The sequence below is a fragment of the Pungitius pungitius genome, chromosome 2 (genome assembly GCF_949316345.1).
Source record: "Pungitius pungitius chromosome 2, fPunPun2.1, whole genome shotgun sequence".
Lineage (NCBI taxonomy): Eukaryota > Metazoa > Chordata > Actinopteri > Perciformes > Gasterosteidae > Pungitius > Pungitius pungitius.
In genome coordinates, this window is record NC_084901.1 from 27,489,301 (window position 1) to 27,513,319 (window position 24,019).

The 24,019-nt window shown below is 40.7% G+C and overlaps 2 protein-coding genes and 11 non-coding genes across 13 annotated transcripts; 11 read left to right on the top strand and 2 right to left on the bottom strand.

Annotated features, from left to right (window-relative positions):
• Positions 1 to 141: 141 nt before the first annotated feature.
• On the bottom strand, positions 142 to 4,357 carry LOC119210769 (fibrinogen-like protein 1). Its single transcript, XM_037461110.2, has 7 exons — positions 4,161 to 4,357; positions 3,355 to 3,523; positions 3,081 to 3,240; positions 2,872 to 2,960; positions 2,238 to 2,326; positions 1,343 to 1,530; positions 142 to 1,258 (listed from the first exon to the last, which is right to left on the bottom strand). The coding sequence occupies exons 1-7, from the start codon at positions 4,224 to 4,226 to the stop codon at positions 1,060 to 1,062; spliced, it is 960 nt and encodes a 319-aa protein (XP_037317007.1). The 5' UTR covers positions 4,227 to 4,357; the 3' UTR covers positions 142 to 1,059.
• Positions 4,358 to 4,553: 196 nt separating this feature from the next.
• Positions 4,554 to 16,931, bottom strand: LOC119211533 (cyclic nucleotide-gated cation channel-like). Its single transcript, XM_062560732.1, has 16 exons — positions 16,739 to 16,931; positions 16,322 to 16,411; positions 15,711 to 15,821; positions 15,448 to 15,579; positions 15,191 to 15,301; positions 14,547 to 14,653; positions 13,537 to 14,024; positions 13,132 to 13,410; positions 12,900 to 12,998; positions 11,173 to 11,550; positions 8,565 to 11,092; positions 8,073 to 8,146; positions 7,489 to 7,608; positions 7,251 to 7,353; positions 6,528 to 6,632; positions 4,554 to 5,925 (listed from the first exon to the last, which is right to left on the bottom strand). Exons 2-11 carry the CDS (start codon positions 16,408 to 16,410, stop codon positions 10,913 to 10,915), a joined length of 1,974 nt encoding a protein of 657 aa, XP_062416716.1. The 5' UTR covers position 16,411; positions 16,739 to 16,931; the 3' UTR covers positions 4,554 to 5,925; positions 6,528 to 6,632; positions 7,251 to 7,353; positions 7,489 to 7,608; positions 8,073 to 8,146; positions 8,565 to 10,912.
• Positions 16,932 to 19,060: 2,129 nt separating this feature from the next.
• Positions 19,061 to 19,132, top strand: trnap-cgg (transfer RNA proline (anticodon CGG)). The gene has a single exon. It is a non-coding gene; the product is annotated as a tRNA-Pro (tRNA).
• Positions 19,133 to 19,382: 250 nt separating this feature from the next.
• Positions 19,383 to 19,454, top strand: trnap-cgg (transfer RNA proline (anticodon CGG)). The gene has a single exon. It is a non-coding gene; the product is annotated as a tRNA-Pro (tRNA).
• A 257-nt stretch (positions 19,455 to 19,711) lies between these two features.
• trnap-cgg (transfer RNA proline (anticodon CGG)) lies at positions 19,712 to 19,783 on the top strand. The gene has a single exon. It is a non-coding gene; the product is annotated as a tRNA-Pro (tRNA).
• Positions 19,784 to 20,033: 250 nt separating this feature from the next.
• trnap-cgg (transfer RNA proline (anticodon CGG)) lies at positions 20,034 to 20,105 on the top strand. Its single transcript has one exon. It is a non-coding gene; the product is annotated as a tRNA-Pro (tRNA).
• Positions 20,106 to 20,357: 252 nt separating this feature from the next.
• On the top strand, positions 20,358 to 20,429 carry trnap-cgg (transfer RNA proline (anticodon CGG)). The gene has a single exon. It is a non-coding gene; the product is annotated as a tRNA-Pro (tRNA).
• A 1,477-nt stretch (positions 20,430 to 21,906) lies between these two features.
• On the top strand, positions 21,907 to 21,978 carry trnap-cgg (transfer RNA proline (anticodon CGG)). Its single transcript has one exon. It is a non-coding gene; the product is annotated as a tRNA-Pro (tRNA).
• Positions 21,979 to 22,228: 250 nt separating this feature from the next.
• trnap-cgg (transfer RNA proline (anticodon CGG)) lies at positions 22,229 to 22,300 on the top strand. Its single transcript has one exon. It is a non-coding gene; the product is annotated as a tRNA-Pro (tRNA).
• Positions 22,301 to 22,742: 442 nt separating this feature from the next.
• Positions 22,743 to 22,814, top strand: trnap-cgg (transfer RNA proline (anticodon CGG)). Its single transcript has one exon. It is a non-coding gene; the product is annotated as a tRNA-Pro (tRNA).
• Positions 22,815 to 23,066: 252 nt separating this feature from the next.
• trnap-cgg (transfer RNA proline (anticodon CGG)) lies at positions 23,067 to 23,138 on the top strand. Its single transcript has one exon. It is a non-coding gene; the product is annotated as a tRNA-Pro (tRNA).
• Positions 23,139 to 23,388: 250 nt separating this feature from the next.
• trnap-agg (transfer RNA proline (anticodon AGG)) lies at positions 23,389 to 23,460 on the top strand. The gene has a single exon. It is a non-coding gene; the product is annotated as a tRNA-Pro (tRNA).
• Positions 23,461 to 23,710: 250 nt separating this feature from the next.
• On the top strand, positions 23,711 to 23,782 carry trnap-cgg (transfer RNA proline (anticodon CGG)). Its single transcript has one exon. It is a non-coding gene; the product is annotated as a tRNA-Pro (tRNA).
• Positions 23,783 to 24,019: the final 237 nt, after the last annotated feature.

The following is a 24,019-nucleotide window of genomic DNA, read 5'->3' on the forward strand; positions in this document are numbered from 1 at the left end:
AGCTCACCCCAACATCTGAATAGTGTACCTCCACTGTTGAATCGTCCCATTATGTATGTCTTAAAAACTAGAACAGTATAGATTGATATGTGATTGTTTTACTTTGCGGTGAGTTGCCCCTCTGAGAAATAAATGACTATCATCATGCACCTTTTTTATTGCATTCATGTTACAGACATTGTTTTGATACAAGAGCTTCCTTAGTCTAGTCATTCCTGTTGTGTCTGGCACACACATGCTAACATCAGATTTCTCTTTTCTCAACCATAACACTAAGCTACGTGCTACGTGTAGTAAGTAACTTCCTCAAACTCATGTATCTAAACAAGGCAAAAGGTTTCACAAGTCATTTTGCAAGTACATTGTTGGACAAGCTGCTAAAGACTTTTTTTTCCATTATATTTTAAAAGTGTACCATTTCATTCAGCCTCAGAAAGGTGGGTGATTTAATGGTTGGTTAATCTTGCTTACATTTACTCTACTTAGTTTCTACTACTTTACTACACCTTTACTCAATCTAATGCCCCAGGAAGGAATTATGAGAAATTAGAATTCTATTTTAGTGTATTTTTAGAATTTGAAACATGATTTAAAAGATGTAAAGATACTGGGTTGTGAATCTCTGTGACCATCAGACATGAGTGTATGTTTTTCTGCATGTAGTGTGTGATGCTGAAAATTATGAATTACACATTTTCACAAAGCTGTCACTGATTTTTTTAAGTGGATCCTAAAATGTCATTAAGATGAACCGATTTAAAGACTTATTTTGGCAATGACCAAAATGCAGGTAAAGTATAATAGCTGGCTGACTTCTGATTAGGTTTATAAAACAACTTACAACTTATTTTTATGTTTACAAGCCTATTAAATGTAGTACATTGTAAACCTAGACGTACATCATTTAGTAGGTAAATGTATCACACGTAAAAGCAGTCCGCGCAGTAAGTTGGACATCGATTATCACACTGCATCTAGATCTATGGTAAAATATTATGGGGATGCTTTTGCCCAACGGTTTCAGATCAAAATAGTGAATCTAAGACTGGTTTGACCGCTCTAGGAAGATGGTCTGTGAGGAACAGCGTTGGAGTCATTGATGGGATCAATTTTGTGGTTGGTAGGTCGCAGCTTCATGACGCTTGTCTTCAGGGAGTACCACCATCCTCTCCAAGGGTACCAAACCACACCATCATCCGTCAACCCATTGTAAAACCCATTGGGATAGTACATGCCATTAAGATGGGCTGAGTGACACCTGGGAAATGATATCATTATTTATTGTTAGTGTAAATAATACATTTGAGCATCTTGCTGCATCTAAATATTACAGAACTCGTACTTGTTGAACCACCAGCCTCCTTTGTCTTCCTGCGCGCAGTTTCCTTTGTAGTTGTCATTGTCCTGATCGTAGGTGCTGAATTGGACGCCCTGATGACTGGCCCACTCTGTCACACCAACCTGATATCTTCCAGACAGAGCATCTCCAACTGTACCTACATAGGTTCCAAAGGTCAGTCGGTAATGATCCTGTAGAGAGGGTAATATGAGGAGAACGGCTTGACCTGTGTAGAATATTATAACAATCTTCTGTGAAAAGCCCTAAATAACTATTCACATTGAACATATCAGGAGTCACATGCCCAGGGGCGTGGACACTGTCTCCCCACCTTCACTGATATATGTACCTGTATGCGTCCTTTGTTCAAGATTCGTTGGTGGAAGCAAGAGACAGTCACTACATGGTAGTCTTTGAAATACTCTGTGGCCGGTGAAATGCAGATACTGGCGGATCCTCAGCTGATATGTTCACTTTTTAGCACAACGCCTTTTTTTAAATTATTAAATACTTTTGATTCTAACTTTTCGATCCAAGATGTCTCCAGACAAACAGAGACATAGTTTCTTCGCTTTAGAACACAACACTTGCTTTAGAACACAACACTTGCTTCAAAGAAACAAATGCGTGAAATTGCTAACGATCAACTGAACTAACCGGCTGTTGGCTTTATATTCGCTTCATATTCAGATCAGACATAACTTCGTGAAATTACAGATTTGATATAAATGACAGCAAAAAAGCATAATTTACCAAAATGTAGACAATTCATTAAGGTCTGTGCATAAATCAAAGAAAAAAACTCCCCTTTGTAAACACTTATATATTATATAAAAATATTGTCATGTTTTTACTCCAAAAAAATCAGTACATTTCAGTGGTCAGTTAGTACAACCACCTTTTCATTTGCCACTTTGATGTTCTTGTACTCCGCATAGCCCTGGTAACCACCAAAGTCTTCCAGATTAATCCTCAGAGAAAAGTTCCCTATAACAGACCAACAATAAAAGCCCTATTAAGATTAAAAAACAATCAATATCCCATAAAAAAAAGAAATTTGGAAGGTTCTGGCCACTACGGGCAGTAAAACACTGAACGTGTTAAGAAACGGTCATTTACACACCCAACAGCAACTGAGCAACATTAGCCTTCTTTTTGTTTCTGTATTTGCAAAAAATATTCAAATGTCCTCTCTATATCAATTTTTTAAGGTTCTTTAAGTTTTAAATGCTTCACTATGTTCAGCAGTGAGTTGCTAACTCATCTAGCTGCTGTTTGGTGTTGAGTAAGTAGTGAAGAATGGGTTAATGAAAAAATATATATGTTTTTGCCAAAAACAACTTATCTGTGTTAGCTGTATGGTTGGGGGATCAAAGCGACAGAAAACAATAAAGAGGGAGTTTGGAAACTAAGCAATGAGCTGAACAATGCTAAAGCGTCTCGTAGACTAGGGAGGAACTGCGGAGTCAACAATGAATAGAACGTCGTAACATTTTCAAGTTCAGAAAAAAAAATGTTGGAGTGGTATTGACCTTGTGTGGTGATGTAATGCAGGTTGTCATTTCCGAGCCAAAACTCAGCTGCCATGTCTCCAAAACCATCTTTATACTCTACCCACGACCTGATAGATAGACAGATAGAATGATGGGTATTTAGAATGGTAGATTATCAGATTGACAGATTAGATGCTTCACATTTGATGGTATTATTTCACATTAGATATTAGATATCTCAGACACACCTGTTAAACCTCTCCGTCCCATCGATCCGTCTCTGAAGGACGATCCACCCACCTCCATCACTCATATCACAGTACACTCTGACTGGGTGAGGGCTGCCAAGGGGTTTGATTGTGTAGAAATCACTTGATTTTGAGCCAGAACTGAAGATCTCAGAGCAGTCTGAAACACAACCACATTCTCTGTATTAGGTGAGATATTTGCGCCCCGTTTCTGAGATCTAAGACAAGATATTGTAAGCTTCCAAACATTATTTATAAAAACAGAGGCCCTGACCTGTGGACTCGTTGTTCTGGCTCTGGTCAGGTCCAGCTGTGACTTCTTTGCTCGGTTGGCTCTGTAGTTGCAGTTTGTGTAGGAGGACCTCTTGTCTCTGAAGCTGGCCCTTCAGAAGTGTCTCCTTTTCGCGCAAACCAGCCATCTCTTCACTGCAACTGCTTGATGCCTATGCACATATTTGAATTACTGTATGTATGATGACCATCACTAATATTTATTACACAACATTGAAATTAAATATAAACAGAGTAAATATTTTTTGATCATACAAATGGGACTTTATAGGATTCTTTGCGTTGCATCTCGTGCAATGATACAAATAAAGAATATCTAGCAATTTTTTGCTCCCTCAAAGACTGTTGAGCTTGCTTTTACACCCTGGCTCCTGTCGTCTTGTTAAGCTATGCAAACCAGCTGCTGGTTCAAGCTTCATGTGAAGTGTCCAGATAGATTGTCCTCTTAACCCCGCAGCTAGAAGATAGCTAATAAGTCGATTTGCCAAAATCTTTACCAATTCATTTTAATCGTTTAAACTACCTCACTAATTACTCACAGTGCAGCGTTGACAGGTGTAGAAATAATAAATCACTCTGACAAAAACACAAATTCATCACACATAACTATCACTGCTATGGACCTTCCCATACACAATGTTTTGTGTAGTCAACAATAATGACATTAAGATCATGAACACTAATACATATCCAGATATAAAAACATATAATCCGAGTGCATTTGTAAAAGTACACTGTAAAGATGTCCACTAGAATCAAAACATTTCTGCTTCTTTTCAGAGCACTTACACAGAGATATTGAGAGCAAGCTGCGATGACCATTATTCCTGTGAGCAGCAGCCGTGAGCCTCCCATTCCTCTTCTCGTTTCCACGGCAAAACTGAAAGATAAGAAGCCAAGCAAGAAGGAGATTTCTATTTGTCAGAGTTGTGTTATTTTTTCATTTGTTCCCCACACACCGGCGCCAAACAAAGCCTTGTGTGAGGAGGAGGAACTGACGAAATGCCTGATTCTCTACAGTCATAAACTACAGCAAATATGCGGGGAGTGTCTGGAGAACTGGTGATGACTTGCCAAAAGTAGACGCATTTGGAGAAAATCTCATTCTTTTCCATGATCCAGAGTTAGGGTCAGAGAATGTAGGTGTGGCATTGATGTATTAATATTATTTGTTTGAAAAAAATCATAATAACCATATCGCACCATAGGCATATACATTTAATCAGAGGAGACAAGGCCCTGAAGGTATCATTAAATTTCGCTCAACATCCCTCAAGTCCTTCTCCTTTTGTCTGTGATCAGCCATCTCTCTTCTCCTTCCCTTCATTACTCTCCTCATGCCAGCTCTTTGATGCTCCTGCTTGTCCATGGCCATTTATTCAGCTTCATAAGTGTCGTTAAAAGACATGAGTTGTCATTCTGTTGATGAGCAGCATGGTGTCATTTCTAATAAACGTCCAAATGTCACAAAGCGGTGCTGGTGCAGGCTGAGGGAGGCAGGACCCAAACGCAGGCTTCTCAAACAGGTGCTCTTTATTCAAAACAAAACCGAGACGTGCTCCAACAACGGTTGAGACCGAACACAACATAGACAATGACACGACAGGGGACAACAGGCACACAGGGCTTAAATACACTAGGGAGGTGCAGGTGATTGGACACAGGTGGAAACAATCAGGAAATCACAGGACAAGGCAGGAAGTGAAGCTAACCCAGGGACACAAGAGACATGAAACTACAAAATAAAACAGGAAAGAGAACCAAACCGTGACACCAAAGCTAAGAACAAGGCGGAAAGTGGCAGAGTGAGACATTTTTCCTCGGAGGACCATAGAGGAATCCAGTGTGCAGCTGGTGTGTGTGCGGAAGTTAGTATCAGATCCTGACTGTATTAATGAAAGACAGACCACTTTCACCTCAAAGGTTTTTTTGTTTTTTTATATGCACAACCAGATGACAGACCTGAGATGATGAGACGATCGATGTTACACAATCAACAGCATAGATCATCAGAGGTTCATTATTACGTATTGTTTTCTAGTGTCGATTCTACACCTAGAAAAGCTGAAGAGTTCTTTAAATATAATATTTTTCGAGGGAGATATATGTTTGGTATTGTGGGTGAAAACATTATATTCTTGATCAAAATAAAATATAAATAATTTTATAGGTACAATTTTTTACAATTTTTCCATAATGATAACAACAATAATCACAATAAATTACTCATACAAGTTCTATGCCATATAAATAAATAATTGCGAACAAGTACACCTGTCAATGTTTCCATCAAAGCGCACTTTCAGAGCCCGAGCCAGAGAGGAAAAAAACAAACAAAATTAACAGTAAATCAATTGGTAATTACATCAAGGTAAACTTTTGAAAACGAAGCAAGTTAGTGTATCATTGTCAGAATAATTAATACAATGCATTTTAATGGGGTGTACGGCGCTGGTATAATACAGTCCTCAATATGGCCATAGATGTGATTACCCAGCATCCTCTTGTGTGTTGGCTTTCTTCTCTGATGTTTTTGCATTGTTGATCAATGATCCTATACAAACACACACAATTTGTCTTTACACATTGCCAGCCACAAGAGTGAACTTAGTAAATTATAGATTGAAAAGTCCTTGATATTCATACAAATACATTAAAAAGTTCTGAAAATAAAATTATCACTGTAGTAAAATGTCTGAGTCGCTCCAGCAGAAAATTCAAAATTCTAATTTGGCATGGCAACAGGAACAATGTTTATCTTTTTATATTTGTTGTGACCTATTATCTAGAAAACTAAACGAGTAATAGTTGAATGTACGGTGTTGCTCTGAAACATGATGTATGATTTAATGAAATATGACCTCTTTACCAGAAGATAGAATCACACCGAGATGTTTGCTGAAACTGATTGGCTGGCCCTACCAAAACAAAATTCCACCAGCCACCACGGATACACTATACAAACTATATTACTGTGAAATCTATGATAATAAACTCAAATCAAGTACACTTATAATTCACACCCTTATACAAATAAAATATCCTTTGATGGATAGCAGGTCCTCTATGTTATAGCCACTATGTTTTAAATACCAATATTTTCAAATGGGCTTTTGCACCTTTAGAATCAACATCTTCACAGTATAATGGCATTACCGTTATCTCCATCACCTCCATATTATCTGTTGAATTGTACCTTCAGTTCTAAGTCACACTTCTTCTGATTACCAGTGTCTCTCCTCCTCGTTACAGCTGCCTTTCCTACACAAACATTAGAAGAGATTACAAACATACTATTACCAACTAGACATCAAGGGCATAAGCATGATGAAAAAAAAGTTGAAAGTAGAAAGAATGATAAAGTTCTCTCTGGGGGGGGCACACCCCGTAGAAAGAAACATGATAAAGAGCCCTAAAAGTTTCATTCATTCATTCACTTTCCAGTGGGGAATGTGAATGAATTCTCACAATAGGCTGCCCCTCCAGTATAGAAAATGTGATCATGTTCCCCCTATGGTGCCCCTCCAGTAGAAAAAAAATATTTTTTTTTCTGAAAAATGTTTTATTTTGAAAAAGTACCGGATTCTATCCCAATCACATGCGCTTGTACCTCATAACACATTTCAAGACCCTTGTCTTGGTCACATAATAATTACGGCAAAACTTAAGGCCACAAGCGAGCGAAAATTAGCAAAAAACACAAGCAAGCTCTGTATTTTATGGATGTATGTTTTCATGCTGATAATATCTTTTCATTTGGTTGTGTTTATCCACCACACCTTCAGCAAAATATGGTCTACAAGGCCCTCAACACAGTCCACCACTGACAACTACGATGTAACATCTCTACGAACTGCATTTGAAACAATCCAGGCTTACCTCTGGTATCCACTGCATCTATCCACTGTGACAGCTGAGGATCATCTGGTTGAGCATCATCAGACTTCTTGTAGTAATACTGTTGATCAGGGGGCCCAAATCTCTGCAAAAAACAACACACAGGACATCATTTGACTTTTTGAGCTGTAGCTAAACTTTGTCGAGAGAACGACAAATAGTTCTACTACTACACAATGACACTCAAATCCACACACATGCATAAGCAAGCATACTCCACCTTGTCAGGCCACATGAAGCTAACAAAGAGAATGGCAGGAAGTCCAACAGTGAAGACATAGACCCCCCAAAGCCACGGATGCTGCTGGGTGGCCATTAGGAGGCTCTCTAAGAGTCCTGGCTGGAAAGAAAAAACATATTCTGTCACAGTAAATTGTTACCTGTTAAATGATAATCTCCTAAGTATATTCAATCTATTGCGCAGCATGCAGAATTGTTAACAAGCACAAAACCCAAATCCTGGATTTGGATGTTCATGATTTAAAAAAGGATAGACAATATGACTAGCAGATATTTACTTATACCATATGTAACTTATTTATATTCAGTCACAAGCACAAGGTGGTGTGTGGACCTGAATAAACATTGAAAATATTTTAGAGCATTTGATTGATTCGTAAACCATGAAAAAAAGAAAATCTATGATTTCGGACAAAATCTACCTCTTTATATAGTTTGTTCATGTTTTATAAGTGTAACTATGAATTCATTAAATTCATAATATATATTGTATTTCACATGCATGTGTATTGACATCAATACAAATGTATTTATCTTGTCCTAATAGTCAAAAGTACAACGTACCTGTGCTGCAGAGGACACAGGTGTCACTCCCGCTACCAGCATGATGTACAGCAACACAAAGATCGTCTCCATGTCTAAAACGCATACCCACATGCACACACATTCATACGCAGGGACATATGCACATTCAGCGCACACAGTGAAAGTTAGTATACTGTGTTTGGACTATTCAGGGGCACACACAACATGAAACCCACTTACACTCACAGCCTAAATGAGGAGAAGGGGAAGAGCTATCTTGATCCATGACCACAAAGACAGAAAGACAAGCAAGCAGAAGAGGACACACTACTGTAAAAAGAACATACATCTAGATTGCATGGACTACAAAATATACAAAATACAAAATCATGCAGAAGAGGAAGAACTCGAGGGCTAACAAAATGGCACAGGAAACCAAATTAACAAATTAACAAAGAGAAAGAAGTTACAGTAAAAGTAGGAGACACACGCACAGAGGAAGTTACAAAGGACCAAACCACATGTTTTTACCTTTTTAACACAGCGGTTTCTCACACAGCAGTTTCTCACACAGCTCACAAGTAACTTCTACGTGACTTCCTGAAATCTTGCACTCATGTTATGTTGGACTTTGGTCCCAACATGCTGACAAGGCTGCAGAGGCTACATTAGAGGAGAGTTAACAGAATGGCAATTCATGAGGTACTGTGTTCAGGGGGTGGGATTTATTACGAATTGGTTGTTCTTAACAGTCCCAGCAAGTGAGTAAACTTAAACGTAAAACTCTCTAAGTGACACAAAAAACCAGGCCAGCCTGAAAATCAAACCCGCCACCTTGGGCTGAAGGATCGACAGCACCTCCCGATGTGCAACAGTCTGATTGTACAAATATATTTTCACACATTTTGCCACACATTTTAAGCCATGATATCATCATATCAATAAATACATCTTTGACTTTAAATGTGTGTGCCAAGTAAATTTTACAATTTGAGCATGTTTAGTCTCTTTAAAAGCACCTTCGATGTTTACAGCAAAGAATGGGTTACCACGGCAACAGCGTTACACAAAGCATAAATGCTTCACTGACTGGCATCATGAAAGTCTTGCTTTTGTATCACTAGGTAGCGGCATGTTGTTTCAGTAGGTGGCGGTATGACGATGATCAGTGGTCCCGAACCTCATTTGAAGATGTCAATAGCTGTGATTAGTGTAGCTCAATATGTCATTGTTAGCAAAGAAGTAGCAACATTGTTGCTACTTTTTTCAAAACCTAGGCAAAAGTCAACAACCCAGTAAAAAAAAATGGGCAATTTAATGACCAAGTCTACAGATTAACTGCTTGACTCCTCTTGCCAAGCCATATGGGATCTAAAATCGGTGACATAAATCTATGAGCCATTTTTAAACATATGAGCCGAATAGCCACATTAATGTGTAGAAGACAGAGGCGGACTGAGGGGGGAAGGTGGCTTGGGTCAGACCGGCCCACTCAATACACGACGCGTTGCCCACTTAATGCATCACCTACCTACCTACTTAAAATACCCATACACATTATTTTGGATGATTACAAAAACATATATTTGTTGTTGTTTTTTATTACATTTGGATCCACCAATCTCCCTGTATGGAAACATGGATTAAAACTATGCTGGCTTTTATAACATTCCTGGGTTTGTATAGTTAGATTAGCTTGACTCTATTTTTATTCACCTTCCGTCATACCTCTCTCAGTCAAGCTTTAAAGGATTTATGTTTAGGTGCTGACGGCTCGCGCTCCAAAACGGCTTGGTCTGCAAGCGAGTGACGCAAGTGTTGAGTAGGCTAGAGCAGTGGCATCAAACTCAATCACAGAGGGGCCAAAGTTTAAAACTTCCATAAATATCAAGATATCCGATACTTCCGATACCAGAATTCTATACAATACCCCCTGCATGTCTCCCCTACTATTCTGTGCTGTGCGACTAGCTTTCCCCGTGCCTCCTGGGATTTTTAGTATCACCCGTTTGTGTCCAATTGACTAGCGGGCCAGTTATGATAAGACATGTGATATTTACTGGCTGGCCAGATACCTAAAACTAAGTTAGGCTAACGGAAGAGATTAGATGAGTAAGATGAAACCATGAGTGTAAATACAGATTGCAAGCAGTAGCATGAATCTCAGTCAGTGAATGGTCAAGTAAATTTAACGTCTTCTGTGAAGTATAGAATATAGTCCGGGCCCGGCGATGTTAGAGAAGGGGCGGTTGGTGATAAAGATTAGCCAGTTTCTGACCAGCCCAACCCTGTAGACCCACAAAGGATTTCTCCGGTATCCCCTATGGCAAGTCTGCCCCTGGTAGAAGCGCTATCAGCGGAATTTTCCTATGTCCCCATTATGCCAACCGAAAGTCAATGGTTGCTTCATTTTATGAGTGAGAAATTCAGACCAATTCAGGAAGACACTAGATATATTTGTGAAGTCTAATATGATGCATCTATGCCATATTCAGTTCTCATTACTGGAGTTCTAACATTTGTGGCAATTGAATGCCCTCTGTTGGTAAATGAAGAACTGAAGCGTTACTTTAGACACAATTCAAGTGGACACTCTTTTGGCTTATTAACGTTCCATAGTAACAATGGTGTAGTGGTTATCTCTGTGGTAGCCAGTATGTTTGTTTTACTATGCATTCCAACACAGTCCACTGGCACAGTTGATGAATGTTATGTACACCAAAATATTCTTATTTTCCATTGAATAGAGTGTATAATTAGCAAGAAAAAGAGCAGTGAGGAAAAAAAGTCTTTAAGAAAGCTTCAAAATAAAGTGTTAAACATTTTTTCAAATATGGTTGGTTAATATCTGACAAAATAAGAAGTTTATTTTTTATTATTCAAAGCCGGATGTTGATTTCACTGCACACACCGTCACCACCAAAAACACTCTCGACACCGTCGGACAGGAACCCACTGCCTGTTGTCACCGTGGTTACGTTGTGTTCAAGCGTTGTGATTCGCTGTTTCAGTCGAAGCTGGGAGGAGTTGAACTCACTCTGTAGACGGGCCAAACTTGTCTGAAAACAATGTGATCAGAAGCTATTAGCATTATTGTATGTACCAGTAGCGGCTGCAGTAGTCTTCTAATAGCTCTGACCTGTAGCCTATCCAGACTGGTTTCCAGCCTCTCCACCTTTTCCTCAAGCTCCTCCCCCGCGGACACATTTACTTCTTCCAGAAGCCCCTCCTTCCGCAGAATGTCGCGACCCCTCTGCTCCAGCTGGGCTCTGGCGTGGGGGAATTCCTGAAGTGCATCCATCAGGTCTTGTTTGGAAAGGCAGAACAGGTCTGAGTATCCCAGGCTGCGAATGTTAGCCGTTCGCCGGTTTCCCATCTTGCTACCACTGATGTTCAGGATGCTGATTTCTCCAAAGCAGCTTCCTGATGTCAAAACGGCAAATTGGGTGGCTCCGTCCTCCCCCACCACTGCCAGCTGGCCATCTTTGATTATGTACATCTCCTTACCCACATCTCCCTTTGTAAAAATAGAGCAGACAAAGAGAATTTGAGCTTTTAAAAATAAGAGGAAAGAACTTAACTTACGGATGACTTCTTTTAATCACAAGCAATTCTATGGAGCAGTGGTTTTACGAGTGAGTCCATCTTTAATTTGGATGCACAAAAGGAAAATCAGAAATGTATACAGTACTTACTGTGGGGGAAAAAGTATTTAGTCTGTGCAAGTTCTCCCACTTATAAAGATAAGAGAGGCCTGTAATGAGTTACTCCCTTTAGGCTATAGTTATAGCTATGTGTTTAGATGTTTATGTTTGTGGTATTCATGGACAGGATATCGAGGCATAGTCGGGGGGTCTACAGTTCGGGGGGCTGCGAATTTCATTGCTGCTTTTTGCAGACAATGTGGTCCGGATGGCATGCTTGGTCTGCGGCCTCCAACTCTCAATGGAGCGGTTCGCTGCAGAGTGTCAAGCGAGGATTAGCTCTTCCCTTAAAGATAGGGTGAGAAGCTCAGCCATTCGCGAGGAGCTCAGAGTAGAGCCTCTGCTCCTTTGCGTTGAAAGGAGCCAGTTGAGGGGGTTTGGGCATCTGGTAAGGATGCCCCATGGACGCCTCTCTTGGGAGGTGTTCCAGGCACGTCCAGCTGGGAACAGGTCCCGGGGAAGACCCAGGACTAGGTGGAGAGATTATATCTCTGCACTGCCCTGGGAACGCCTTGGGATCCCCCAGTCAGAGCTGGTACATGTGGCCCGGGAAAGGGAAGTTTGGGATCCCTTGCTGGAGCTGTCGCCCCTGCGACCCAACCCTGCATAAGCGGTTGAAGACGGATGGATAAAACTAGACTACAATGTAATTAGTTTGCGTTGACCAAAACTAGACTAAAAGAAGGATTAAAATGACTTGATGTGACTAAAACTAACATGCATTTTCATCTAAAGGACTAAAACTAAATCAAAAATAGCTGCCAAAATTAACATTGCAACAAAATGTCACTCCAAGGTTTTTTCAAAAGTTGAGAGCCCTGCAGCAACAGTGTGTGAAAATCTTGTAAAGACTTACAGAAAATGTTTGACCTCTGTCATTGCCAACAAAGGGTATTGAGATGAACTTTTGTTATTGACCAAAAACTTATTTTCCACCATAATTTGCAAATAGATTCTTTAAAAATCAGACGTGATTTTCTGGATTCTTTTTCTCATTTTGTCTCTGATAGTTGAGGTGATGAAAATGAAAATTACAGGCCTCTCTTTTTAAGTGGGAGAACTTGTACAATTGGTGGCTGACTAATTAATTTCTTCCCTACTGTACATAACTACAGCAGTAGAAACTGATAACGTCCTCTCACAGTGCCAGTAAAATTAATACCTTTCTACAGATGTAGTCTCCAGGACTGAAAACCTGCGGTCGAAGTTTTAGTACCAATTCCACAAGAAGGCCTGCCTCGCAGTCCTGGAAAATACGCACCTTTGTGTCCCCACCGAAACAGACAAAGATACGTAAAATGTCTTTTCAAAAATCAACTTTTCAATGATGACATAACACTTTTCATTGATGGAAAACATAGGTCTAGGGTCACATGGTCTACGAGATTCATTACCTTCTTTAGTGTTTCCAGGTGAACATTGATAGCTATCTCCGCTCTGAGTTTATTTGGAAGACTCCTCAGCACTTCCTGTTCGTCTATCGTCTTCTGATTTGTCCAGAGGTAGTCAAACCAGCGGATGACGCGCTGCTCCAGTATCTTGCTCACATGCCTGAATTGCATGTAGTGTTTCAGTGTGTCTACACGGCTCTGAAAGCCTGCTCTCGTGGCATTCATATTGGAGATCATGGATCCGACATTGCCCACGATGGAGGCAAAAATCAGAACACCAACCTTGGAAAGAAGTATCTGTGTTAGTATTGTAAAACTGAGATCCATACAAACAAAACGAAAAAACGCTTTTGTGGATCAGTCAAGGTAAGGTAACATCAGCTAAAGTACATAGCGCTATCAACTTACTAGAAAGTCAAATATCAGGAACAAGTATTCCTCATCTCTAACAGGAGGAGGTGTCTCTCCAATTGTGGTCAGCGTCAGAGTGGACCAGTACAGACAGTATATGTAACTTCTGGTCAGGGAGCCAAACTCAGGATCGGATGCATTGGGATAGACCCAAGAATCAGAGCCCAGTCCGAGGACTTTGGAGAAGCTGTAGTACACACAAGCGTTCCAGTGGATGATCACCAGGATGTACAAAACCAGTTTACAGATGCGAAAAGCGTTAGGGTAGCCGGTCCGTGTCTCAGTGCGTTCGAACCACTCAAATAGGCGCGGCAGACGGAGCAGCCGGTTGAACCGAAGAAGGGGTGTGTAGCTGATTCCAACAGTCAGGTACAGGAGGTCGGTTGGGAGGATGGAGCAGATGTCGCTTTTACACTGAAAGGTTCGAACGTAGGTTTCTCTCAGACGTTGCGTATCTTTCACCATCAAGCCTTGATCCAGGAAACCTTCACATGCATAATCAGCATAGAAAATTGAATAAATGCGGGAGTTTCTCATATTACACACCTATTAGTTAAGACCTGGCGGCTACCTCCAGGTCTGAAAGGTGGAGCCATTGGAAGTGCTTTGAACTTTCATTCTTCCCTATAGCCAAAAGGCGGTAACTCCTCTTGTATAAAAGTCCATGACAAAATGAACCTACTTCACACCTGTTTTTTTAATCTCAGAAAACATTGTAAATTAAGTTTAATTAAGGTGTAAATTAATCAGATCAATTATTTCAGTAAATTATAGTCCGAGGCGTTCTCAAAACTTAACTCTATTTATTTTACTTTGAAGGCCAAAAACCCAGATGGCAACTACCAAAATAACACAATTAGAGGCTTCAAAATCATGATCAATAAACCAATAAGGGACATCATAGTGAACATGTCAACTTCTTCAATGGTTAAACTCAAAGTTTTTTGAAACATAGTTTTTATACAAACATTTTCATATAGCAATTATTCCACCAATTGTTTCAATACCTGTGTGGAGACGAACAGCTATATCCAGGATATAGATTCCATCACATATGTAGTCCAGTACCAGCCATACCAATACATTTCTCATTTGGAGCTCATCAAAACAGGCCCTACAAAAATACATACATACGATACAACACATACACCAGGACTAGTAAATTAAATAAATTAGAGAAACAATCACAAAATTCCCTCCTCCGTTGATGCTAATATTGGTTTCTACCAACCCCTGGTAAACCCCTTCGCTGCTAAATGATCAAATAGTCTAGCTAATTGCTGACTTTGTCCACTGCTTAGTGCTGAGCAGGTTGTGTGCAGTGGATTTATTAGCACTGTTTTAGCTGTGGGAGATAATGCTGATAGGAGTTGTAGGATTGAAACAATTGGAGCTGAAGGAAATTTCATAGTAGTATTTCTAAGCCTCTCTTACACATAGTTGCAGTTACGAATGATTCTGTCTTGTGCCTTTTTCCCATCTGACAGGGCAATAATTCAGTAATTGGGGCAAGGGACAGTTAAGCAGATGGCGGTAATGCAACACCCCAAATTCAATGAACTCACAAAAATAAGATGTGTGAAAAGGGACTGTGGCATGCATTAGAAATATGTTTTTAGTCTTGTTGTAGCAGCCAGTAATATTTCCAAACCTGACAACTAGCAGGGTCCAATTATAAAATACAGCAGCACCGATCACCAACAGCCAGTAGTAGTATGCATCATCAGATGGCGATAAGACCTTGACATTACATTTCCGCTTCCTGACAAAGATAGGGAGAAACAGAGATTCATGTTCAAGCGGCAGTAGATTTTTTGACATCTACGCATTTTGTGTGTGTGGGGGCGGATTGTCTTATTTGTAGTTTACGTGTGTCTAGAGCGTCTGATTTCATGCTCTGTATCAAACCTGCTGGGTGGAGCTTGAACGTCCGTGTTGGCGGGGCCTTTGAAACGTTCTAAGAAGGAATCCGGTCTCTCCGCCTCCTCACCCAAACTCTTATGCGCCCATTCTCGCAGAGTCATCACCATACTAACTAACCTGACAAGTTGAAAAATGTTTAAAAAATAATTAATTTTTCTCATTATTAACATCATCACACACTAGAAAAAAACACTTTTGAAAATGAAAAGGGTTAAACATGTAGGTTAGTTATCTATAGTGTGTCATACCTGGATAAAGCGCCTCGTCCATACAAGGAATTCTGGGAATTAATATCTCTTCCGTCAATGGCCGCCATCCTCTGAAGCTCTGATGAAGTGTCATCACACATTGACTGTGCCCTACACACATCACAAATACATTTACGTGCAGGCAAATATTGTTGTATGCTATTAAAGGTGCAAGGTCTTTCTCGAACCAGTCGCAATAAAGGTACGAGGATGTATCGTACAGCACGAGTTACCGCTATATTCAGGACGTCGGTGACAATGTGGAGCATCTCAACGCTGTCTCAACGGTATTGCGCCATAGCGTCACACTGTTTTGTCGCCGAAGATGAAATATTTCAACTTTTGTGTTTGCTGTATTTGCCTGAAATCATGTCAACTTCATCATAAACTTGACGTAAGAAACTCTCAATCGCAGATTTGTTGATATTTATATAGGTTTGGCATTATTAGTAACATCGCTTGTATTACACAGCCCTCTTTCGTTTGGCCAGTTTTAAATGTAAAATGTAGATATTCGTAAACTATATTAACCTTAAGAAAATACAAATATGTAAATGCATGTTAGAATGCAATACAAAACAGAGCGTGTCTGTGTGTCTTTGTGCCCCTACCTGCTTGGTGTGCTCTCAGCTCTGTCACTCTCTTCCTCTGTCCACGTTTTCACGGACAGCCTGTGTGAATTCTGCACTGGACCTGCCATACTGAACACACATAGACACACACACAACAGCGAGAATCAGATCAGTACCTTAATGTCAAACATGAAGATACACACACTGAAGATACACACACTAATAACGACATGCAAGCTACAACCCACATGCCGACTGATAAACAAACACAACTCACGAACCAGCAATTACACATTAATGTACCGACAGTCAGAAAAAAGGAAGGTGATCCAGTACGAGGTCATCTGTATCAGGCATTACGTAGGATACCAGCTGGCATAGCAACAGCTGTGTAGTAGTTATGACAACGGATCAGAAGAGGTGGGGGAGACAGAGAGATATATAAACTTAACAAACCTGATCAATTTTCCAGGTATCCAAACATCAGCCTGTAAATGTGTCCGTTCAATTCAGATCTATAAGACAATAATCGCAAAAGAGCAGACAAATAAGATGGATGTACGGGTTGAACAATGTAGCGACTGACAGATCAAAGGAATGATCACATGGCATGAATATTTAAAATTGCAAATAGAATGTGCGTGTGTGTTCCTTTTCACTAGCGAGCTCATCTGAATTCAAGATCCTTGTTTGAAGTGGCCTCTGAGCAGAGTGTGTGCGTATATTCTCTTGATTACTGAAAGATGATGTTTTTTATTTATACACACACTAGCACGAGGGAGATTTTGGAATTGCAGTATTGAGAATATTGTTTTCACATGTCAAAAATATTTTTCTGATTATACATGTTTGAAATTTGAGAGACTGTGTTTTAAAAAAATCCTCACTCTAAAGAGGGTGTGTGTATGTGCTAGAGAAGCAGGTTACAGTATATGTTTTTATATCATATTCATACGATTATGTTTATATAGTGCCTTTGCAACTCTGTTACTATGAAGCTGAAGTCAAGATGTGGTTAACATAGCTCAGCATAATCTCAAGATACACATTGGCTCGGCTCAAGAATGACATGAACTTGATTTACTGTCTCGTGGTTGTAAGCCTTAATCATTCGGTCACATTGTAGTTTACACACGTGTTGTCCAAAATGTCCTCACCATGAATTGTCAAGAAATCTGTGTAAAATTGTTACACAGTAATTAGCATCATATTTTTGAGTAAAATGCAAGTGCAAGATTCAATTAAGATGTTCTGTTCCTTTTATGCTGCTTTTGCGACAATGGGACAGAAATTGTAAAGGATTCTTGTCTAACCCTGGTGTTGGAAGGCATTCTGCCTTAAATAGCATGGATATCTGGACTTTTAAAAAATGTGATAATTTTTGGGTCTTACCTTTGTGTATGAAGAAATATCTCTATAGCGGCCTCTAGAAATTTAAAAAAGACCACACTAGGCCAGGTTCCGCCACCGATGTCCGATCAACTTGAAAGTTGGCACACAGGTGCTCTTCGACATGCTACAAAAAAGTCAATCATGGTATGCAAATGGGTCTAACTAGATTTTCTGCCATTTTGAATTTAGTGAAAAACACTTATTTGGCAATTTCTCCTAAACGCTGAGGATTGATTGTTTCCTTCTAAACCTAATCTGAAAATGTAGTCTGGCTCATGCATGGTATTCTGAGAGGCTTTAATTTTTAATGGTACATCAGAGGTTTCTGGTTATATGTTGACATAAAAGGCCTAAGACCAAGATAATGTCAAAGATAAGGTTTGCAAAGTGGCATTCCTGGCGTTGCTCCACACGGTTAAAGACCGCTGACTTGCGAACGCTTCGTCCGACGGCCGCAGGGTTACTTGGCCGCATTTGTAACCATCCAGCCAGTGCCCCGACGTGCAAGGAGTAGCGAGGACCCGTCCAACGCTGCTCACACCTTTAATCCTGTTTACTTCATTCTTACGTTTCTTCTGTAATAACTCTATGTTGTTTGCCAGAGCCTTCTCGGTTTAAGATCTGGTCCTTTTTTCCACTTCAGTTTTGCTTAAACTATCGAACAATCCTACGGCAATATTGTAAATGTGGTTGCGTTGATTTTAACGTCCGACCCGCCGAGTCCGATTGACACAACGATCTTTAAGAATCCAAACACAGCGTGCGTAAGCCCAAGCAGCGAACCAAACAGACCGAAGCAACAGCGACCTGCAACAGTAACAGATGCAAACTGCCGCTCCACACAAGCCGCTCACAGTGAGAACTCTGGTTACATACCGACGCTCGTTTGGAGAGTGGTGTCGGCGCAGCCGGCCACCAATAAAGGGAAGTCATGGAAAGACTCTTGATCCTCCTCGTCCTGCTCACCCAAGCCAAAACCCCACAAGACTCAATTAGCGTTAAATGCCGAGTAATATGGGATCTTCTCACGTTGACATTGATTATTCACCCATTTGTTGGCTCGTTGGTCTAGGGGTATGATTCTCGCTTAGGGTGCGAGAGGTCCCGGGTTCAAATCCCAGACGAGCCCAAAAGAACTTATTTGATGATGGGAAAGTCTGTTTTTATTGGAGATAAATATGCGATTCTTAACAAAATTCTAATTACCCAATATAGTCAATCTACTGTATGTCCATATGAGTATTGAAACTGTGTTTAAAAAAGAACCAAGCCCAGTAAGACAAAACAGGCAATTTGCCGACAAAGTCGAGAGCTACGCTGCCTAAATTCTCTTGCCGAGTTATATGGGATCTTCTCACGTTGACGTAGATTATTAAGCCATTTGATGGCTCGTTGGTCTAGGGGTATGATTCTCGCTTCGGGTGCGAGAGGTCCCGGGTTCAAATCCCGGACGAGCCCAATCAAACATATTTGATGATGGCATAGTCTGTTACTAACGGATATAAATATGTGATTAACAAAATTGTAACAACCGAAATTAGTCAATCTATGTCCATATAAATATTGAAACTGTGTTTGAAAAATAAACCAAACCCAGTAGGACAAAAAAGGCAATTTGCTGACAAAGTCAAGAGCTACACTACTTAAATTCTCTTGCCGAGTTATATGGGATCTTCTCACGTTGACGTAGATTATTAACCCATTTGTTGGCTCGTTGGTCTAGGGGTATGATTCTCGCTTCGGGTGCGAGAGGTCCCGGGTTCAAATCCCGGACGAGCCCAAAAGAACTTATTTGATGATGGCAAAGTCTGTTATTATTGGAGATAAATATGCGATTGTTAACAAAATTCTAATTACCCAATATAGTCAATCTACTGTATGTCCATATGAGTATTGAAACTGTGTTTAAAAAAGAACCAAGCCCAGTAAGACAAAACAGGCAATTTGCCGACAAAGTCGAGAGCTACGCTGCCTAAATTCTCTTGCCGAGTTATATGGGATCTTCTCACGTTGACGTAGATTATTAAGCCATTTGATGGCTCGTTGGTCTAGGGGTATGATTCTCGCTTCGGGTGCGAGAGGTCCCGGGTTCAAATCCCGGACGAGCCCAATCAAACTTATTTGATGATGGCATAGTCTGTTACTAACGGATATAAATATGTGATTAACAAAATTGTAACAACCGAAATTAGTCAATCTATGTCCATATAAATATTGAAACTGTGTTTGAAAAATAAACCAAACCCAGTAGGACAAAAAAGGCAATTTGCTGACAAAGTCAAGAGCTACACTACTTAAATTCTCTTGCCGAGTTATATGGGATCTTCTCACGTTGACGTAGATTATTAACCCATTTGTTGGCTCGTTGGTCTAGGGGTATGATTCTCGCTTCGGGTGCGAGAGGTCCCGGGTTCAAATCCCGGACGAGCCCAAAAGAACTTATTTGATGATGGCAAAGTCTGTTATTATTGGAGATAAATATGCGATTGTTAACAAAATTCTAATTACCCAATATAGTCAATCTATGTCCATATGAGTATTGAAACTGTGTTTAAAAAAGAACCAAGCCCAATAAGACAAAACAGGCAATTTGCCGACAAAGTCAAGAGCTACGCTGCATTCATTGTCGTGCCCAGTTATATGGGATCTTGTCACGTTGACATAGATTTTTTAACCATTTGCTGGCTCGTTGGTCTAGGGGTATGATTCTCGCTTCGGGTGCGAGAGGTCCCGGGTTCAAATCCCGGACGAGCCCAAAAGAACTTATTTGATGATGGCAAAGTCTGTTATTATTGGAGATAAATATGCGATTGTTAACAAAATTCTAATTACCCAATATAGTCAATCTACACTCACCGGCCACTTTATTAGGTACCCCATGCTAGTAACGGGTTGGACCCCCTTTTGCCTTCAGAACTGCCTCAATTCTTCGTGGCATAGATTCAACAAGGTGCTGGAAGCATTCCTCAGGGAGTTTGGTCCATATTGACATGATGGCATCACACAGTTGCCGCAGATTTGTCGGCTGCACATCCATGATGCGAATCTCCCGTTCCACCACATCCCAAAGATGCTCTATTGGATTGAGATCTGGTGATTGTGGAGGCCATTTGAGTACAGCGAACTCATTGTCATGTTCAAGAAACCAGTCTGAGATGATTCCAGCTTTATGACATGGCGCATTATCCTGCTGAAAGTAGCCATCAGAAGTTGGGTACATTGTGGTCATAAAGGGATGGACATGGTCAGCAACAATACTCAGGTAGGCTGTGGCGTTGCAACGATGCTCAATTGGTACCAAGGGGCCCAAAGAGTGCCAAGAAAATATTGCCCACACCATGACACCACCACCACCAGCCTGAACCGTTGATACAAGGCAGGATGGATCCATGCTTTCATGTTGTAGACGCCAAATTCTGACCCTACCATCCGAATGTCGCAGCAGAAATCGAGACTCATCAGACCAGGCAACGTTTTTCCAATCTTCTATTGTCCAATTTCGATGAGCTTGTGCAAATTGTAGCCTCAGTTTCCTGTTCTTAGCTGAAAGGAGTGGCACCCGGTGTGGTCTTCTGCTGCTGTAGCCCATCTGCCTCAAAGTTCGACGTACTGTGCGTTCAGAGATGCTCTTATGCCCACCTTGGTTGTAACGGGTGGTTATTTGAGTCACTGTTGCCCTTCTATCAGCTCGAACCAGTCTGGCCATTCTCCTCTGACCTCTGGCATCAACAAGGCATTTCCGACCCCACAGAACTGCCGCTCACTGGATGTTTTTTCTTTTTCGGACCATTCTCTGTAAACCCTAGAGATGGTTGTGCGTGAAAATCCCAGTAGATTAGCAGTTTCTGAAATACTCAGACCAGCCCTTCTGGCACCAACAATCATGCCACGTTCAAAGTCACTCAAATCACCTTTCTTCCCCATACTGATGCTCGGTTTGAACTGCAGGAGATTGTCTTGACAATGTCTACATGCCTAAATGCACTGAGTTGCCGCCATGTGATTGGCTGCTTAGAAATTAAGTGTTAACGAGCAGTTGGACAGGTGTACCTAATAAAGTGGCCGGTGAGTGTATGTCCATATGAGTATTGAAACTGTGTTTAAAAAAGAACCAAGCCCAATAAGACAAAACAGGCAATTTGCCGACAAAGTCAAGAGCTACGCTGCATTCATTGTCGTGCCCAGTTATATGGGATCTTGTCACGTTGACATAGATTTTTTAACCATTTGCTGGCTCGTTGGTCTAGGGGTATGATTCTCGCTTCGGGTGCGAGAGGTCCCGGGTTCAAATCCCGGACGAGCCCAAAAGAACTTATTTGATGATGGCAAAGTCTGTTATTATTGGAGATAATTATGCGATTGTTAACAAAATTCTAATTACCCAATATAGTCAATTTATGTCCATATGAGTATTGAAACTGTTTAAAAAACAACCAAGCCCAGTAAGACAAAACAGGCAATTTGCCGACAAAGTCAAGAGCTACGCTGCATTCATTGTCGTGCCCAGTTATATGGGATCTTGTCACGTTGACATAGATATTTTAACCATTTGCTGGCTCGTTGGTCTAGGGGTATGATTCTCGCTTCGGGTGCGAGAGGTCCCGGGTTCAAATCCCGGACGAGCCCTGAAGTACTTATTTGATGATGGCAAAGGCTTTTACAATCAAGAGCTACGCACCTTAAATTCTCTTGCCGACAAATATGGGATCTTCTCACGTTGACATTGATTATTAACCCATTTGTTGGCTCGTTGGTCTAGGGGTATGATTCTCGCTTTGGGTGCGAGAGGTCCCGGGTTCAAATCCCGGACGAGCCCAAAAGAACTTATTTGATGATGGCAAAGTCTGTTATTATTGGAGATAAATATGCGATTGTTAACAAAATTCTAATTACCCAATATAGTCAATCTATGTCCATATGAGTATTGAAACTGTGTTTAAAAAACAACCAAGCCCAGTAAGACAAAACAGGCAATTTGCCGACAAAGTCAAGAGCTACGCTGCATTCATTGTCTTGCCCAATTATATGGGATCTTGTCACGTTGACATAGATTTTTTAACCATTTGCTGGCTCGTTGGTCTAGGGGTATGATTCTCGCTTCGGGTGCGAGAGGTCCCGGGTTCAAATCCCGGATGAGCCCAAAAGAACTTATTCAATGATGGCAAAGTCTGTTATTGTTGGAGATAAATATGCGATTGTTAACAAAATTCTAATTACCCAATATAGTCAATTTATGTCCATATGAGTATTGAAACTGTGTTTAAAAAAGAACCAAGCCCAGTAAGACAAAACAGGCAATTTGCCGACAAAGTCGAGAGCTACGCTGCCTAAATTCTCTTGCCGAGTTATATGGGATCTTCTCACGTTGACGTAGATTATTAACCCATTTGATGGCTCGTTGGTCTAGGGGTATGATTCTCGCTTCGGGTGCGAGAGGTCCCGGGTTCAAATCCCGGACGAGCCCAATCAAACTTATTTGATGATGGCATAGTCTGTTACTAACGGATATAAATATGTGATTAACAAAATTGTAACAACCGAAATTAGTCAATCTATGTCCATATAAATATTGAAACTGTGTTTGAAAAATAAACCAAACCCAGTAGGACAAAAAAGGCAATTTGCTGACAAAGTCAAGAGCTACACTACTTAAATTCTCTTGCCGAGTTATATGGGATCTTCTCACGTTGACGTAGATTATTAACCCATTTGTTGGCTCGTTGGTCTAGGGGTATGATTCTCGCTTAGGGTGCGAGAGGTTCCGGGTTCAAATCCCGGACGAGCCCAAAAGAACTTATTTGATGATGGCAAAGTCTGTTATTATTGGAGATAATTATGCGATTGTTAACAAAATTCTAATTACCCAATATAGTCAATTTATGTCCATATGAGTATTGAAACTATTTAAAAAACAACCAAGCCCAGTAAGAAAAAACAGGCAATTTGCCGACAAAGTCAAGAGCTACGCTGCATTCATTGTCTTGCCCAATTATATGGGATCTTGTCACGTTGACATAGATTTTTTAACCATTTGCTGGCTCGTTGGTCTAGGGGTATGATTCTCGCTTCGGGTGCGAGAGGTCCCGGGTTCAAATCCCGGACGAGCCCTGAAGTACTTATTTGATGATGGCAAAGGCTTTTACAATCAAGAGCTACGCACCTTAAATTCTCTTGCCGACAAATATGGGATCTTCTCACGTTGACATTGATTATTAACCCATTTGTTGGCTCGTTGGTCTAGGGGTATGATTCTCGCTTTGGGTGCGAGAGGTCCCGGGTTCAAATCCCGGACGAGCCCAAAAGAACTTATTTGATGATGGCAAAGTCTGTTATTATTGGAGATAA